The following is an 18210-nucleotide window of genomic DNA, read 5'->3' as shown; positions in this document are numbered from 1 at the left end:
TCTCAGTGGAGTCAGAAACACACAGAAAATACTGGGTATTTCAACTGATTATTTAAAAAAACAGTGGTGGTTAAAAATGGGTTTTAAGGACTTCAGAGGGTGAGTGCTCTGTGCCTCAGGGCCCCGGTATAAACACTGTGTCACTTTCATCTCATTCAGTTTCAGTGCTGTTGGATAGCTAAGGTCCACGTGGAACATTGCTGACAAATTCAAATCTGGAATTTAAATAAGCTTTTGGCAATTCAGTACAAGATACGGCATCAGTAATATTTCAGAAGTGGAAATGTGATATCTGCTAAGGGAGGACAGTAAGCATCTCCTACTTTATGAATCAGATGAGGTAGAATTTCAGAAGGATTAATAAATAAAGCTGGTTTTATTTACATTCAGGAACATTTATGGGAAACACATTAACATAAAACAACAAAGTCATCTGGAAATAGCATGACTTGTACTATGTAAACTGCAAATACATTTTTTTCCCCTCTCTAATGAGAAATTCCCACCCCAACATTTTACTGCTCATGATGCCTTTTCTGGGGATACCTGAAAACAGAGATAGAAGTAAGGGAGTAAAAAGCAGGTATATTTATTGAAAGGCCTGCAGGTACATTAAGGGCAGACAAGGCCCACCAGGTACTACACCCAAAAATAGATGATGGGTCACGAATTTTTACACTTTTATAAGTTTGGTCCATTTGCATATTGGGGATTAATCCTGCAATTACATCTTCAGGTGATGAAGTCGTTTACCCCAAGTTTGCTCCCCTCAACTCACTTTTGTTTACATGTCTGGGCCTGAGACAGTGAGGAGTCCTTGATTCCCAGGCCTGGAGAGAAACTGTCGTGTCTGACCAAACTGTGAACTAGGATTGTATATGGAGTTTAGAGCTCTACACTAAAGACCTGCAGGATCACAAACATAGAAAAACGGAAAATCCAGAATCCTAATGCATCAGTGGGACAGTGTATTTTGTGTGTCTTTGCTCTGTGCAATGACGAGGGACGAGGCGGCAATTGCGGCCCCTCACAGCCCCCTCAGCTTTCCCGCGCGCGGGGCCGTGAGGGGGTGGTGGGGGGGGGGTGAGGGCCGAGCGCGCCCCCTCCGCGCACGCGCCGCCCCCGCGCGCGGGCGTCCCTCTCCTCCGTGCGCGTCGGGCGGCGCGGCGCATGCGCGGGGCGGCGCGCGCAGGCGCGGCGCGGTGCACCGTGGGATACTGCGGCCCGGGCAGGCTGGTGAGGCGGCGCGCGCGGGGCCGGCGGGGGCGAGCGAAGCGGGCCGGGGGCGGCGGGGCCGGGCCGAGCGAACGGGGCCGGGGGCGGCGAAGCGCAGCGCCCCGCCCGCGCCTCACCCGCCCCGCGCCCCCGCTCTGTGTGTCTGCTGCAGCACCGGCGGAGCGGGCGGCGGCGCGATGGCCTCCAGCAGCGGCACCGACGTGATCCAGGTCACCAACGTCTCGCCCAGCGCCAGCTCGGAGCAGATGCGGACCCTCTTCGGCTTCCTGGGCAAGATCGAGGAGCTGCGCCTCTTCCCCCCCGAGTGAGTGCGGGCCCGGCCCGGCCCCGCCGCCTCCCCCCCGTCCGTCCGTCCCTCCCCCCCCGCCCTGCCCGCGGCCCGGCGCCGCCTCCCTCGCTCCCTGCCTGGCTCCCGGCCCGGCCGCCCCCGCTGCCCGCGATCCCGCCCGGCCGCGGCGGGGGCGGCTCTCGCTGCCGGTGCGCCCCGCACGGCCCCGCTCGGGCACGGGACTGCGGGCGTGGAGCGGCACGTGCGGCTCCGGTGAAACCCACGTTTGTCTCCGGGAGTTGTTTGTGCCCGCTGAGCCTCTGCTCTCTGCGTCACCCCCGCAGCGCCAGAACTTCCAGTGTACGCGAATGCGTTTGTTACAAAGGAATGTTTGCTAGAAGAGCAGCTTACCGCTAATGTGCAAAAAATACGCTTCTGGTATTTGTGTTCCGTGCAAACAGATCCATGCTGAGCAGAAAGGAAAGGGACAAATAGGGATTTGTCTGTTGCACCTCTTGCAAGGAATTCAGCGCAAATTAAAACAAATAATGTGCATTTCAAGTGCGTATATAACTGAAAAGAAAGTTTCAGGTTCCCTGGCAATTTACAAATAGCAACAAACAAAAAAAAAAAGACAATTTTTATATCTTCACTTGCAGTTAAGTTCTAATGAACATAAATAATGAACATAAATTAAGTTCTAATGAACATAAATCCTTTCTGATGCAGTATAAAACCTGGGTGTTGGCAGTGCTGATGGTTTCAGTTTGATTGATTTACAAAGCCTGGTGTCATCATGTGTTGGTGGTTTGCATATTCATCATATAAATTAAAGGGTTTCTTTCTGCCACGTTGAAGATTAATCAAACAATCAATTATTTGTAATGCCCAAAATTACTTGGGTTTATTATTTTAGGGGAAAAAAAGCTATAGCAGAACATTTGTTTTTCCTCCTTGAGGTTTCTATCCCTGTTAACAGAAACCAAAGACAGTTCCAGAGGGAGTTCCCTTGTTCCCAGCTGGGATACCTGGCGTGGCAGGAGCAGTCCTTCCCTGGCCTGCTCTATGTTTGAGCACTTGGTCTGGTTTTTCAGGGCGTTGTTGGAGGTGATTTGTGTCTCTGAAACTTTGTAGCTTTCGATACACATTAACTACCCTGTTCAGAGGTTGCTGCAGTGCCTTGGTGTCCTTTCCCTTGTGTGAGGAGCTCAGCCCCAGGGGGTTTTCCCCGAGCTGGTGGGAGTCTGCTCTGGCACTTCAGGGCCCCATCCACATCCCCCCAAAGAAAGGGACATTTCCTAATAGTGCCACATTCTTTTTCTGCTCCTTCTCCCTCAGATTCCATCTCCTGACTTCTCCCTTCCCGTGGTGCCCATGCATTTTTGGAGGGATGTGGGATATAAATCATAATCAGTGAATTCTCCCCATGATCTGGATTCCTTCCTGGATCCTGCTGGGATTCTCCCTTGCCTGTAGTATTTGAGGAACCGATCCCATTTCCTTTGCTCCACCTCTTTGTTTGATCTGTGTCACTCTGGCTCTGCTGTAGAGCTTCCTCATTCTCCTGCTGTTCCAGATCACGTGTAACTTCCTGAGCTTCTCTCAGTTCCTGTTTTTCCTCCTCTCCCCTCATCCACCCCTTTTCCCAGTTTATTTAATCCCCTCTTTCTCATTTCTTGTACACCTCAGCTGCATCTTTAATGCACAATCTGCTTTGGGACTTCTTCCAATTTTCCTCCCCCTCCTCCTCCTGCTTTTGCCCGACTCCATTGCCTGGTTCTCATCTTTATTATATTCCATAAAGCTGCATCCAGACTGGAAAGTGGAGGGAGTGGATTTCTGAGTTTCCTGTATTGCAGCCCCAGGAAATCCTTGTGTGTCCCAGCATTCCAATGGCTGAGAGACAATTCCTGAATGCTTCAGCCTTGGGGTGAATTAGAATAATGATGGATGGTGGCTTTTTTTGGGAGCTGTTGAGAACATCCAGTTCTTGCTGAATTTCACCCAGCTTGGATTTGAGAGTGAGTGGAAATACCATTTTTAAAAGTGCAATACACAGATGTAAATTAAATGTCAGGCTGCAGGAGCGTTGCCTCACACATTTTCAGTTGATATTTTAGGTTCATTATTTTGGGAGAAAGCTCAGCTACCCCAAAGCATTCCCACAGGCACTCCTGGCTGTAAACAGGATCTGCTGAAGAGTCAATAGGATCTGCTCTGATTCACATTCCTTTGTTATCTGGCATTTTAAAAATGCTTCAAAATCCTGGGCTGCATCTCTATAATGAATTGTGTAATTTTTATACAGTTTAGATTAGGAACTCTTTCAGCTCTGCCATCAATCCTTGATTTACTTTCCTTTACAATTTTTCTGTGATTTTGTTAAACGCCTTCTACTAAGGCTTCTTTGGTTCTATGTAATCATTATTTTTTATTTCTTGTTATTTCTTATTATTAATTATTACTTACGGGCTAAAGAAGACACCATTTTGGCAAGCTACTGTGGATTCCTGGGCACAAATGAGCCAACAGATTCCATTTTTTTTCTCATTTATCACTGCAGTTATTTCCCAATTTATTCAGTCTGCAAGCTGTGGGAGCAAGTGGCTGTTTCTAATTTTAATGTTTCAGAAGCTGCAATGTGCTGGCTCCAATTTGGTTTTCCACACCAGGTGAAATGTAAGGTTATTGAAGTGTGGTCTGACAGACACTGGGGGCAGTTGTGCGTGTTGGGGCCGGTGGGGCTGAAGGTGAGGGAGCTTTTGGCATTTGCAGTGCCCAAAATAGAGCCTGGATCTGCGTGCTGGTGTCGGAGCTGTTCCCTGAATTCCGACAGCCCCCGGTGCTGAAAGGCTTGATCAGCCTCAGCAGCCCAGATCAAACTGCTTTGAAGTCGGATGTTTTGGAGTTGGGCTGGCAATCCAGGTAGGAAAAGCAGCTTTTTGTCAGCATCAGGGATGTTTTCAGAGCTCCCCAGGCTGATCTGGATCTCTGGCCTGGCGTAGGAACAAGGGGTTTAGGATTTGCTGCTGCTTTCACTCCCTGCCTGGGCCTTCTGGAGGCAGCTTTTAACTCCTCTGTCCCACAGTTCTGTCTGCAGAAGAATTTTCCTTCCTGTCCTTCACTTTGTACATCCAATTACAGCAAAATCTGCCCCACTTTAAGGACGGGGGGGCTCTTAAAACCCATGCCTGGATTGACTGCACCTGGTTTTTCAGTTTGGTTTGGTATTAGGGAAGTTACAGCTGTAGTGCTACCATTATTTCCTGTCATAGGAAGTTGATATTTCTGGGTTGGTTTTTCTTCGAAGTGGCTCAGAACTTCTCAGTTTTGGGTTTGTAGGTTGACAGTCACTTGTTCTGAGCTCCTTGCATTTCCTTCTGTTTGTTCTTCCCTGCTGAAGACAGGCAGGAGCTCAGCACTGGGCATTCCTCAGGATGTGAGAGCATGGTGAAGTTTAGCCTAGAAGCTGGGATGGAATTGGGTTGATGAATGAAACAGAATCCCAGACTGGTTTGGGTTGGGAGTGACCTTAGAGCTCATCCAGTGCCACCCTTGCCATGGGCAGGGACACCTTCCACTGTCCCAGGCTGCTCCAACCTGGCCTTGGGCACTGCAGGGATCCAGGGGCAGCCACAGCTGCTCTGGGAATTCCATTCCAGGGTCTCGGCACCCTCCCAGCCAGGAATTCCTTCCCAACATCCCATCCCTCCCTGCCCTCTGTCAGATCAAATCCTTCACCCCACACCCTGCCCCTGCATGCCCAAGGATCCTTTAATCACCACCCTCTTCATTTTACCATTTACCTTAATCAGTCATCTGGGGCCTAAAGCAGCGAGTGTGAAACCTCAGGGTTTAACTGAGACAGAATTGGTCACTTTATCTCCTTTTTCAGCCAAGTTTTCCTCCCAGCCAGGGTGGAATTTGCATTTAGGTGGCCGCTCGTGGATTTGTTGCGCACAGCAGAGCTCTCGTGCAGCTCCAGGGGCTAACAGAGCTCTCGTGCAGCTCCAGGGGATAACAGAGCTCACATGCAGCTCCAGGAGGGGATAACAGAGCTCTCGTGCAGCTCCAGGGGCTAACAGAGCTCTCATGCAGCTCCAGGGGCTAACAGAGCTCTCGTGCAGCTCCAGGGGCTAACAGAGCTCTCATGCAGCTCCGGGGGATAACAGAGCTCTCATGCAGCTCCAGGGGATAACAGAGCTCACATGCAGCTCCAGGGGCTAACAGAGCTCACATGCAGCTCCAGGGGCTAACAGAGCTCACATGCAGCTCCAGGGGCTAACAGAGCTCTCATGCAGCTCCGGGGGATAACAGAGCTCACATGCAGCTCCAGGGGCTAACAGAGCTCTCGTGCAGCTCCAGGGGCTAACAGAGCTCTCGTGCAGCTCCAGGGGATAACAGAGCTCACATGCAGCTCCAGGAGGGGATAACAGAGCTCTCATGCAGCTCCAGGGGCTAACAGAGCTCTCGTGCAGCTCCGGGGGATAACAGAGCTCTCGTGCAGCTCCAGGGGCTAACAGAGCTCTCGTGCAGCTCCAGGGGCTAACAGAGCTCACATGCAGCTCCGGGGGATAACAGAGCTCACATGCAGCTCCGGGGGATAACAGAGCTCTCGTGCAGCTCCGGGGGATAACAGAGCTCACATGCAGCTCCGGGGGCTAACAGAGCTCTCGTGCAGCTCCAGGGGATAACAGAGCTCTCATGCAGCTCCAGGGGATAACAGAGCTCACATGCAGCTCCAGGGGCTAACAGAGCTCTCATGCAGCTCCAGGGGCTAACAGAGCTCTCGTGCAGCTCCAGGGGATGACAGAGCTCTCATGCAGCTCCAGGAGGGGGGTATAACAGCTGGTGTGGGTTTGGGTTGGGTGGCAGTGTCCCTGCTGTCCCTGACGTGGCTCTGTCTCTTGCAGTGACTCCCCCTTGCCGGTGTCGTCGCGCGTGTGCTTTGTAAAGTTCCACGACCCCGACTCGGCCGTGGTGGCCCAGCACCTGACAAACACTGTGTTCGTTGACAGAGCCCTCATAGTCGTTCCCTATGCTGAAGGTTTGTAACTTGTTTGGTGTTCTATGGGGCCACCCTTGGGTGGTGGTTGGTTCCTGTCCAGTGCTCAGAATTTAACAGTAGTGTGTCAAACACGTCAGAGAGTGCCATTCTGAAACCCTTGGTATATTGCCTTGGCCCCTGCGTTTGGTCACTGTGTTTCCATAGTGACACCAAATCTAACTGGAAAGTTTTGTGTGTCTTGGAGTTTTTTTGTGTGTGTCTAAGAACATTTTAGGCAGAATTCTATGCCAATTTTGCTCTGTGTCAGTCTCAATGAGACGTTTTCCCAAACAGTTTGTAATGCAAACAGGTCCATATTTTAAGAAAATTTTACCTTAATAATTGTTTCACTCTCTTCATGAGAATGGTTTCTCCCTCCCTGAGAGTGCATGGGAGAGTAATTAACATTCCTTTGGGCTATGCTGCCACTGCATTTATTTGGGAACATCCCCAAAAAAAGGCCCTCACTCTCCTTGTGGAGTCCAGTATACCAAGGGTTTGAATAATTACGGTTTAATTCAAAAGTGACAACTTCCAAGAGGTGCCACATGGGCACTGGTCCTAGTTTTTAATTCCAAGTTTTCTTGTTCATCCTTGATATATTTAATAGAATTTCACTAAATAATAAACTCTTCTCTCTGTTATTTGTGTGTGTGATTTTTGTAGTGGAGAAGGCAAATGCAAAGCCCTTCCAGATGACTGAAAAACAGTGGGTCCTCTGCAGCTACAGGGGATTCTAGCCCTTAACTAAAGGCCAGCAAGCACTCAAGTCCCCAAGTGTTTTCCTGGTGTAACCACTTGTTAACTACATTTTCTCTTCTTCTTTTTATTTTTACATTTTAGGGTGTTACAGTAATTTGAAAGGCAATGAGCAGGGTTTTTGGAACTTACCTTAAAAGCAAAGTGCTGAGAAGACACCTCTTCTTACAGAAGTCTTATTAAACTCTTCTAGACTTGCTTTAGAAGTAACTGATTTCCATTGTACTTGTGCATTTCTTGATTTACTTCTGGGAAAGGTTGAATTGAATAAAATCTTGCAGATTAAGTCATACTACACTGCTAAGTTGGGTACATGGCCTGGGGTCACACCTGTAATCTTAATCTGTCCTGCTGGAGCTGTCTCTTGAGGCCTGGGGAGCTGTCTTATCTTATCTTTGTATTCTTTAAGCTTAAAAGATACGAAACTTAAACTTTAAAAGATGTCCAGCCTAATTCCTGGAGTGTAGGAATGTGCAGTGTGGCCTCTGACTGAGCCCTGCTGCTCCTGAGGGCACAGAGCCCCTTCTGCAGTGGAGTTACTGCTCCTGCTGCCACTGCTGCAGAACAGCAGAGCTGAGAGCTTCTTGTCCCTGCGTGGGTGTTAACACAGCACCAGGCCAGTGGGATTCTGCTGCAATATTCTCCAAGGCCCATGGGAATAATGCCAGTGTTTAACTCTTCCTACAAGGATAAACCCACTTTTCTCTTTGTCAGTCTCACTTTGTCCACTCTGGATAAACCTGGCACACAGAGAAACCTGCCCAGCAGCTGGGCTGCAGAAAATGCAATTATTAAAGTAGAATATTTTCCTGGGCCTGTCAAGGAGTCACTCCTGGGCTGTACCTTGTGTTGTCTGACAGTTCAGAATTTAATGGCCTTGGCACATCCCAAGGGAGATGTTCAGCCAATAAAAGCATTGCCCCTGGGTTGATAATCCCATACTTGTGTCCCTGTGCTGGAATACAGTTTCCCCCAAAATTCAGCTGCCAGGGTCCCAGCAGGAGCAGCATTTCCCCAGCCCACAGTGCCACTGCTGATGTGCTTAAAGCCAGGCCTGTGCTGAGTGGGGCCCTCCTCTCTCTGATGTCTGCTGTGCTAATGAACCTGTGTGATTATTGCCTGTCACTAAAGCAAATGTTTATTATCTGTTTAGTGCAATAATTCCCCCCCTGTCCCAAGTTTTAGCTCACACAGACACTTTGGTGTTGGCTGTTGCTTTGTGTTATAGAACTATACACAAAGGCTACGGTAAGGTTTAGTATTTGTCATTTTCTCTGGGCTAATTCCTGGATTTGGAAGGAACTCTTAAGGTTAAAGATGGCTGGGGGGGGTGTTTAGGTTCTTTGGTTAATGTTTGTTTCTTTTGTCTGTTTCTTTTTCTTTCATTTCTACACATTCATGCAGTATTTCATGGTTCTAACAAAGCAGCAGTAAAAAAAGCTCTTGAAGCATGAAAATTAACTGGTGAGGGGCCTCATTGCTTTTTTAAAATTGTAGTTTATTTAAATACTTTTAAAAGAAACAATTAGAGGATCAGATGCATGAATTTTTTTAATGGATGCAGATCTTCTGTGAGGTGTCTCGAGCTAAGTCTGAGGATTTGTATTTAGATGCCAGAAATGTTGTAGTTGCACTAATTTGAAATGTTTAGCTGTAATTGATAAATATCCTCTTGAGACATAATTTTGCATGCCAAATGACCCCATAATCTCTCTGTAGGTATGTTGATATATTTATGCATTCCTGCCCTTTGCCTCCATGACCTTTTTCCCTGTCCCTCCATAACTTTGGGTATCTAAAGTGCTGCCAGCTCAGTGCCACGAGCCAGATATCAGTGCTGTGTATTGTACATTTGTGTAGATTATCGGCACTTCTCAGTATAGGTGGGAGGAACCATTACCTTTATTTAACAGTGGTTTTTCTTTTTTGTTGTTGTGTTTTACAGTTCTTTTCCCTGGTTCAGCCTGAACTATATACCAGGCCCTGCTGAAAATACCACCCAACAGTTTTCTTCTGCAGCTTATCCAGTTTCTCTTAAGTGCCCTGTACATATTGTATGTTTTATGATGAGATGCAGTTTCTTAATATGTATTACAGAAACACTACTGGTATTTGCAACTATATAGTAAAATTGTTTTATTGAACTCTCATTCTGGGGGCTTGGGCACATTAACAAATTAATCCATCTGTATAGGGCTTTTGCTGTTGGATAGAGTAAAACTCCCTCCACACCTGTTTGCTAGTAGGGCCCTGAGCACTCTGTGTGCAGAGCAGGCAGTGCAGTAACCCCTGGGCTTAGCTGGCTGCAAGAGTCCCCTGTGCCACGGCAGGTGGCAGCAGCACTGCTGGCGCTCTAGGCTGGCACGTATTGGAGCAAAAGCATTTTACTGCACAGGTAAGGAATGTGCCAGCATCCCTGTGTGTGTCCCAGCCACAGACACAGCCCCAGCCTTCCCGGAGAGCCGCAGGGACCGCACTCCCTGTGCCACGTCAGCAAAAGCCCTACCCAAACACCCGTCCCTTCTCTTTAAGTTTGCCAAAATTTGTATGGTAGGTGTAAAAAGAAAACATAGTGAACTGTACCATATTATTAACCCCTAAATCCAACTTTTTTTGTCTTGTGTATCTTGATTTTTCTGTGTGCTTTGTAGTGAAGCAGCCGACACGAGTCGTTGTTCATAAAACAGCTTTTGAAAGTTGAGAGCACTCTCACCCCTGGAGAACCGACTGTGCTTGCTTACGTTTGGTTCATGACTTAAAAATCGAGTACAGGTGATGAAACCTTGGCAGTGTTAACAACAAAGTAGTGTGTATTGTGCTATTTTTTTGCTCTAGAAACTTAACCTTTTGTAGAGAAAAAGGAACAGTCAAATTGTCACCCATTGAAGTTGCATTCTGACAAAAAAAGTTAATGCTAAATATTAATAGCCATCAAGCTTTGTATTTTAGCCAACATAAGTACTTTCAACAAACTCAGGTGGTGTATCAGGGAGACTTTGCTGGGTGTATTTGTGTATTTGGTGCCTCTGGGCTGGGATGCCCTCTAATGCCAGGCTGTTTCCCTGCAGGAGTCATTCCTGATGAGACTAAGGCTTTGTCTCTCTTGGCACCAGCTAATGCCGTGGCAGGGCTGCTGCCCGGGGGTGGCCTGCTGCCCACTCCCAACCCTCTCTCTCAGGTAGGCTGGGGACCCCTGGGTGCCTGCTGCTGCATTCCCCTTCATTCCTGCTCTTTCTTTCAGGACTGATGTGTTCATTCCAATTCCTAGAGTGATTTATTGACCCTGCTGGATTGGGACAGCTCTGATGTGATTGGGGCATGACAGTGACAAGTTGTTAGATGGAATTATCCTTATTTCCTCTTTCCTGGTTTCCCAGGGCCCTGTTTGTGCCTCCCGCCCCTCTCACCCGCTGTACTTTACAGATGTGACAAGCAGTAGAGATCTCACACACTGTAAATTCCTCAAGTCCAAGGAGCTGCCACACTGTGAGATTCCCTTCATTAATCCTCCAGCTGAGGGGAAAATTGGAGCCTGCTTGTGTGAACCCACAGGAATTCATGTGGAAGATGAACAGTGAGAATTGCACATTGTGGGAAAAGCTGGAGTCACAGCTCAGCTCTTAACAGGACACAGAATCAAAGTGCAGGAGGCAAATTAATCACAATAAAGCCTCATTAATTCTGCACCTCTCAAACCCTCCCCAGCTCCTGCTTAGCTGAAGGAGCCCCTGGCCACGGAGCTGCTCAGGAGGGAAGAGCCTGAATTTAACCTTTGAAACCCAGGGAAGGGGTTGGGAGAACCAAACACAACCCAAAGATTTCATTCACTAAAAAAAGTGTGCATGTGAATCCTGGAAGTGGATGCTGAGCCACCTGAACTGCAGCTGTGGCTCTGCTCCCAGCCCCTCTGGTGGGATGGGTTCAGCACATCCATTTCAGGGGACTGTGCTGCACAGTTCAGCACATCTTGGCACTGTGTGTTGGGTTTGGCTGGCTGTCTCAGTCATCTCATTTGAAACGGCCCAAAATGAGCTGCTTTAGGGAGCCTTCTGCTCTCCCAGTAGCTTTTTAACCAAATTGGAGACATTTGCAGGGATGCAGTCTTGTTAAATTGCTTTTCAACATAAACTATGGCCATCTCAACCCTAAAATGAACTAGAAATGGGGCCATAGCCTCAAAAACTTGGAATTAATTTCCATTTTAGCACTGAAAAATAACTTAGTTTTCAACTATCCCTTCAGTTTGCTGGAATGCTTTGCTCCTTCACCTTTATTTCCCCTGCCCAGTGATGTCCCTGCCTGAGTTTTGTCACTGCTGTGCCCTAACTGCTGTCTCTGCCACAGATTGGTGCTGTCCCTTTAGCTGCTCTAGGAGCTCCTGCTCTCGACCCTGCCCTTGCTGCTCTTGGGCTTCCTGGAGCAAACCTGAACTCCCAGGTACGTCCTCATTCCAAATATCTTTTACTGCCCCCTCTTTCCTGCTCTGAGAGTGGTTTTCATTTGTGTCACCTCACAGCCACTGCCTGGGAACTCCGGGGATTGGAATGAAAATACCTGCTTGAATATCAAAGGAAATGCTGGAAGGGGCCAAGGAATAATTTGGGAATAGCAATGAAGTATTTCAAATATGTGTCATTATCAGGCCAGGAACCTGCCCTGTTCTTCAAGTAAAAAATAGTTTGGCTTTTTAATTTTGTAGGTGTCAAAAATGTGAGGAAACTTCATCAGGTTGTTACAGCTGAACAAAAAAGGATTTTAAGTACTAAGTACTGGAATATTCATATCAATAAAAATATATCAATATAAATATATTGGTCATATCTATATAGATAAAATATTTAAGAGATAAGAATAAAATACTCTTTTACAGCCACAAGAAGCAGCAATAATTTAATGCATTGCTACTACCATCACTTAAATTTTTTATGTATTCCCATGTGGAAGAACAAGTAAATGATGGTGAAAATTAAATAACAAATGAAAAAAAATTTAAGGCAAATTAGAAAAATGTAAATTTGGGGAGACGAAGTATTTTTGTACATTAAACTATCAGATTGTAACAAACATTTCAACAATGAAAGTTGGAGTTCATTATAAAAAAATGAGTGAGAATTAAACTTTTTTTTCTTAACACCCCATTGGTGCAGGAAGTGATCATGATACCTGGATTATCCTAAGAGCTGTAACATTTTTTTCATGGAATACTTAAATGTTTGTAAGTTGGCATTGAGCTCTTCAGTGGACAGACAGCTTAGAGAGGGCTCTGTTCTCTTGCAGTGACAGAAATAACCTGTGCACAAAAAGTTACTAGTACATAAGGACAAACACACCCCAGCAATGTATTTTTATCTGCTGGTATTTTTATCCATTTGTGGTTTTACCCATTTGTGGTTTATCCCTGATCGTGCCCAGGCAGGGCTGGCTTTGGCTGCTGTGGAGGATGAATCCCCAGTGTGGGGTGTTCACACCCTCCCAGCACAGCACCCAGAGTTGCCTTTCCTCTTTGCTGGGGGTGTTCTGCCCTGCTTTTCCAGCTGGGAAAACTCCAGGGGACATTCCAAGGGAGGTTCTCTGGAGCTCTCACATCTCCCAGCCTGGTTCTAACTTTGTTTTTCCCTCACAGTCTCTTGCAGCAGATCAGCTCCTAAAACTGATGAGCACAGTGGATCCAAAGTAAGCACCAGTGTTCCCAAACCCTTGTACTGCACTGCTGGGGGATTCCATGGGAATATCCATGGGTTCAGTGCCCAGGCCCTGTCCTGCTGGAGCAGCCTGGGTAGGGGGTGGGATCAGATGGGATGGATGTCCCTCCAAACCAAAACCACTCCAGGGTTCCCTGAGTCTGACAGTGTAGAGCTGTATCCCTTGGGTTGCTGAGTGCTGAGTTTTGGAATTCTGTGTTGGCCAGGTTGAACCACGTGGCTGCAGGTCTCGTGTCCCCCAGTCTGAAATCAGATACCTCCAGTAAAGAAATAGAAGAGGCCATGAAGAGAGTCCGAGAAGCACAGTCCTTAATCTCTGCTGCTATAGAGCCAGGTAATTGCAGCCTGGAATGAGCCATTCCAGCCAGCGTGGGGCTTGGACACAGCACTGAGCAGAACTGGTGCTCTGCAGAGCCCTGCCTTCATGCCTGTGCTCTGTGGGAATTCCTTTTAATCATCCTGCAGTGGATGCTCCCTTTCCTGCAGAAACAGGTTGAAATTAATCCATTGATTTCCCAAAATTCACTGATTTGAAGGCTGTAAAACAACCAGGCTTCCCTGAGGGGAGTTCTTGCTGCTGCCTCAAATTCCAAGGGAATGTGCATTTCCTGGCCTCACCACTTGGCACCCTGCTGATGTTTCTCAGGGATGCTTTCGTTAATCTTGATTCCTAATCTGGGAGGTTTGTAAATAATTCTTTTTTGGAGCTTCTTTCAGCAGGTTTGGTTTTAGAACAAGCAGCTCCCTCACAAATGTCAGAGCCACCAAATCTGAGAGGCAGAAACTTGAACACTGAAAACACAGAATATTCATCAGTCCTGCAGCCTCCTGATGATTTCTAGGAAAGAACAGAGCTCCTGTTCTTGTTTAGTTTCAGGCTTTTTTGTGGGAAATCCAAAACAATCATTTGTCAGGTTCTTCAGCCCCTCAGGAAATGGCAGATTCTGGGATTTTCGCAGGATTTCCCATTGCCCTGCAGCCATCAGCCTTTCACTGACTTAAGATTCTTTTCTGAATTTTGACTTCTCCAATTTAATATAAAACTATTATTTTATGTCACAAACATATGCCCATCCTCTGTTGGTTCTTTTTGTCTTCTTGTGAAGAAAATTATAGATGAGCCTTCATTGCAAATGGCAAGATCAGGTTGATTTATATCAATTATATGAAGCTCTGGGTCCTTTCCTTTAGAAAATCTTTTTGAATATTAAAATCAAACATTGGTTTTTATTCTGGTTTTCCTTTTCCAGACAAAAAAGATGAAAAGCGAAGACATTCAAGGTCGAGATCGCGCTCGAGGAGGAGGAGGACACCTTCCTCATCCAGACACAGGTGACTGAGCAATCCCTTAGCAACACCTCCCACAGCTGGAACAATTCCTGCAAAAATCATCCTTGGGAAGAGCCTGGGGTTTGATTTGGGGCTCCAAAGCTTCATTGCCATTTCAGTGTGCAGGGCTCCTGGCAGGCCAGGCTGAGCTGTGGATGGAGGCTGTGCTTGGGTCTGGGGGTTCCTGGCCCCGAGCAGTCCCAGGATCTCCTCCCAGTGACTCCATGTTGGTTGTCCCTGGCAGACGCTCCAGGAGCAGGTCAAGGAGAAGGTCCCATTCCAAATCCAGAAGCAGGAGGCGATCCAAAAGTCCGAGGAGAAGGAGATCTCATTCCAGAGAGAGGAGCAGGAGGTCTCGGAGCACGTCCAAAACCAGGTAATGACTCCAGGGAGTCCAGTCCTGAGCAGGGCAGGGACTGTGCCCTGTGCTGCCACTGCTGGGTCCCCACGGGGCTGTGTCCCCACAGCTCAGAGAGGACATGGAGGGGCTGGAGCACCTGGAGGGCTCAGCCTGGGGAGCCACCCCTGCCCCTCCAGCTCTGCATCCCTTTCCCTGGACAGCAGATTAGGAAGTGCTGTTTGAAAGTGACTTAATCTCTTTTCTACTAAAAGGGATAAAAAGAAGGAAGAGAAAGAAAAGAAACGTTCTAAAACTCCCCCCAAAAGCTACAGCACAACCAGAAGATCCAGAAGCACAAGCAGGTACAGAAATGGGGTTTTCCTTGCTCTCTGTTCCCAGCAGGATTTTGATGCACTTCAGTATTAAATAGAAAAAAATGTTCTTGTGATAGAGCAGCTGGTGTGTGGAAGGTGTCCCTGCCCATGGAAGGAGCTGGGCTTTGAGGTTCCTTCCACCCCAAACTATGCCTGGATCCCATTGGATCATGGTTCCAATGAGGATGTGTCTGGTACAGGCACAACAGCACCTCTACCACCTGTGTCTATTGATACTTGCATTTTCCTGCAGTGTCTGAGGTAAATTCTTTAGGCTTAGAACAGTTTTCCTTGCTCTTGTTCAGAGTTTGATGCTCCAGGGTCTCTGCGAAGCTCTTCCTCATTTAGGGAATAAATCCAGGCAAAAATGTTTAATTAAAAAAAAAAATCCAAATTTAGCTTGCAGTTTTAAGGACTCTTTAGCTGTTAATCCAACGTAGCCCTGTGAACAGGGCTAGGGTTGAAGTTAGAGATGCATTTGCAGCTGTAAAAAAATCAGCAGAGATTTGCAAAGCTCCTGTGTCTCCCTGCAGAGAACGGCGGCGCCGGCGGAGCCGGAGCGGGACGCGGTCCCCGAAAAAGCCCAGGTCTCCCAAACGGAAAATGTCCCGGTCCCCGTCGCCCAGAAGGTCAGGGAAGCACTTGGCTGGGAACAATGGTGTCTGGGTGGGGAATGCCCAAATTGTGACCTTCAGGGAGGCTCCGTGGGATTCCGTGTGGGGGAATCTTTGCTGCTTTTGCGGAGCTGCTCTGGGGTTGGCAGGGAGCTCCAAGGGTCAGGGGTTCCAGAGGTGATATGAGTAGATGTTCCACCATTCCCAGCCCCTTTGGCTCTGCACAGTAGGAATCAGCTGATTTTGGGTGGCCTGGATGTTCTGTGACCCTGTCCCAGGATGGGGAACTCAGGGTGCTCTTCTTGCTGTTCGTGCTGTCCAGGTTTTGCACTCCATGATCCCTGTGGGGCCCTTCAGCTCAGGAGATTCATGGTTCTGTTTGCCACAGCATTGCTCAGCCTTGGCTTTGTGCCGTTGTCCTTGAGCCAGAGCTGAGAAGTTGGGATTTGGGGTGTTTCCTGGAAGCACAGCCTGTTCCCTACTTGCCCTCTGCCATTTTCCTTTGGGTTTGCTGTGGGTAACGCTCTGGACACAGTTCCAGCTGTGGAATGGGGTGATAAGGATGGGCCTGATCCTCTTCCTGCTGGTCCTCATAGGCATAAAAAGGAAAAGAAGAAGGACAAAGACAAGGAGAGGAGCAGAGACGAGAGGGAGCGGTCAACGAGCAAGAAAAAGAAGAGCAAAGACAAGGAGAAGGATCGAGACCGGAAATCCGAGAGCGACAAGGATGTGAAAGTATGTTCCAAAAAGGCCTGGGGCTGCTCCCAGCCCCGCCCCACATCCCCCCCGGCCCGGCCCACAGGGAAGTGCTAACGTGTCCCTTTCCCTGGCAAAGCAGGTCACAAGGGACTACGACGAGGAGGAACAGGGCTACGACAGCGAGAAGGAGAAGAAGGAGGAGAAGAAGGTGGCGGACGCTCCCTCCCCCAAAGGGAAGGAGCCCGCGGCCGAGAAGGGCAGCGGGGATCCGGGCAGGGAGTCCAAGGTGAACGGGGACGACCACCACGAGGAGGACATGGACATGAGCGACTGAGCCGCCCACAGCCCCTCAGTGTGATCCTTTATGCTGTACTTGTTAATCCTCAACCTAGATGTATCCAGCTCCGAGCTCTCCATGGTCTGTCCATCCCGATACTAACTCACACCCAAAGCTTGAGACAGGGATCCCCTGCTCCGGGGCCCAGCTGGGGCCGGGCCAGCCCGCACGGTGCTGGGCCACCCCTCCTCCTTCCCTCCCTCCCTGCTTCCCTCCCTCCCTCCGGAGTGTCCCGGGCTGAGCCAGCAGCGTGGCAGCGTCCCAGGGGTGTGGGGAGTGTGGCACAGCCCCCTGTCCTGTGGGAATGCCCTGGGAGTGTGGCACAGCCCTCCTGTCCTGCAGCCACCGAGGGGTCGGCCTTGGATCGCACCAGCTCTTTGTGCTCTTGGCTTTAGTTCTGGTTTTAAGCCACGTGCTGGGCTTGGTTGGGTTTGCTTTCCGGCGGGTTTTGGTTGGCTTTGCCCAGGGTTCTGTGCCCTGACCTTCCTGAGGGCTCTGTCTCCACTGTGTCCGTTCAGACCTCGGGAAGGGGAATCCTGGCCGTGCCCAGTGAGGGAGGGTTGGGGGAGCAGCCTCACCCAGGGCTGGGGCTCAGGAGCTCGCCCGCTGCAGCAGGGAGTGCATTTTAAAATGACCTTGGTCTGTTTTTAAAGCAAGTCCATTGATAATGTACTTTTTACTTGATCTCAAGTTGTACAAACAGATAAATTTGTGTTCCTGTCCCGGCCGTTCCCTCTCCCGCACTCGGTGATCCCATGGTATTTGCAGAGTAGTTACCCAAAGCTGTTCCTTAGTTCCAGCAGCTCCAGAGCTTTTACTTTTGTGCAGGTAAAGAGACAAAAGTAGCCGACAGTCTGTGCCATGTCGATGTACAGTTTCAGAAAATGTTTTACAAAACTTTGATAATAAAACCCTGAAACTTCACCTCCTCTTCCTAGAAAATTCCTGGGTTTTATTTCTACCTCTGAGTGCACCAAACTTAACCTGCTCCTTACAGGGGACTTTTCCATCTCTGTTACAGTGAATAAGGAATTATTTTCCTTTTTGGGGGGAAATGGGTTAAAATGGGAATGTGGAGGTTTATGGGACTGCTGAGAAGGAGCTGAGAGTGCTGGTGGATGAAAAGCAAGAGAAGCTCTGGGGAGACCGTGCCTGGCAGGGAGCCCCAGCCACTGCAGTTATGAAAACTCTTTAATTGGCAGTGCCTGGAGCCCTTGAAGGAAGTTTTTCTGCCCCTTTGGAAACAGGAGATTTTCCATCAGCAGCTCTGTACCTGCAGAGGGAGGCCCTGATCCCTCTCAGCTCAGGGGCTGATGCTGGGGGCAGGAGAGCAAGGCTAAATCAAAAAGCTTAATAGCCCCAAAGCTATCCCTCCAAACCCCCCCTTCCCCCTCAAAAAAAGCCCCCAGCCCTCCCTCAAAAAAACCAAAAACCCAGAAGAACCCAAAACCCCAAACAGTCTCCCTCAAAGCCAAAATACCAAACCAAAAATCCCCTCCAAGCCC

The 18210-nt window shown here is 48.5% G+C and overlaps 1 protein-coding gene across 4 annotated transcripts; it reads left to right on the top strand.

Annotated features, from left to right (window-relative positions):
* Window positions 1-1201: 1201 nt before the first annotated feature.
* SRSF11 (serine and arginine rich splicing factor 11) lies at window positions 1202-17629 on the top strand. 4 transcript variants are annotated; one of them, XM_063166318.1, is made up of 13 exons: window positions 1202-1236; window positions 1388-1540; window positions 6418-6551; window positions 10379-10488; window positions 11655-11747; window positions 12934-12983; window positions 13219-13346; window positions 14263-14344; window positions 14586-14717; window positions 14954-15043; window positions 15589-15684; window positions 16266-16404; window positions 16505-17629. In XM_063166318.1, the coding sequence occupies exons 2-13, from the start codon at window positions 1413-1415 to the stop codon at window positions 16700-16702; spliced, it is 1380 nt and encodes a 459-aa protein (XP_063022388.1). In that variant the 5' UTR covers window positions 1202-1236; window positions 1388-1412; the 3' UTR covers window positions 16703-17629. The 4 variants fall into 4 exon arrangements, with proteins under 4 accessions (XP_063022388.1, XP_063022389.1, XP_063022390.1 ...); XM_063166319.1 differs by having other exon boundaries at window positions 1204-1236; window positions 16508-17629; XM_063166320.1 differs by lacking the exons at window positions 1202-1236; window positions 1388-1540 and having other exon boundaries at window positions 6418-8774; window positions 9256-10488.
* Window positions 17630-18210: the final 581 nt, after the last annotated feature.

The sequence above is a fragment of the Melospiza melodia genome, chromosome 11, assembly GCF_035770615.1.
Source record: "Melospiza melodia melodia isolate bMelMel2 chromosome 11, bMelMel2.pri, whole genome shotgun sequence".
NCBI lineage: Eukaryota > Metazoa > Chordata > Aves > Passeriformes > Passerellidae > Melospiza > Melospiza melodia.
Note: the sequence above shows the minus strand (reverse complement) of the source record. Positions and strands in the feature narration are given on the sequence as shown.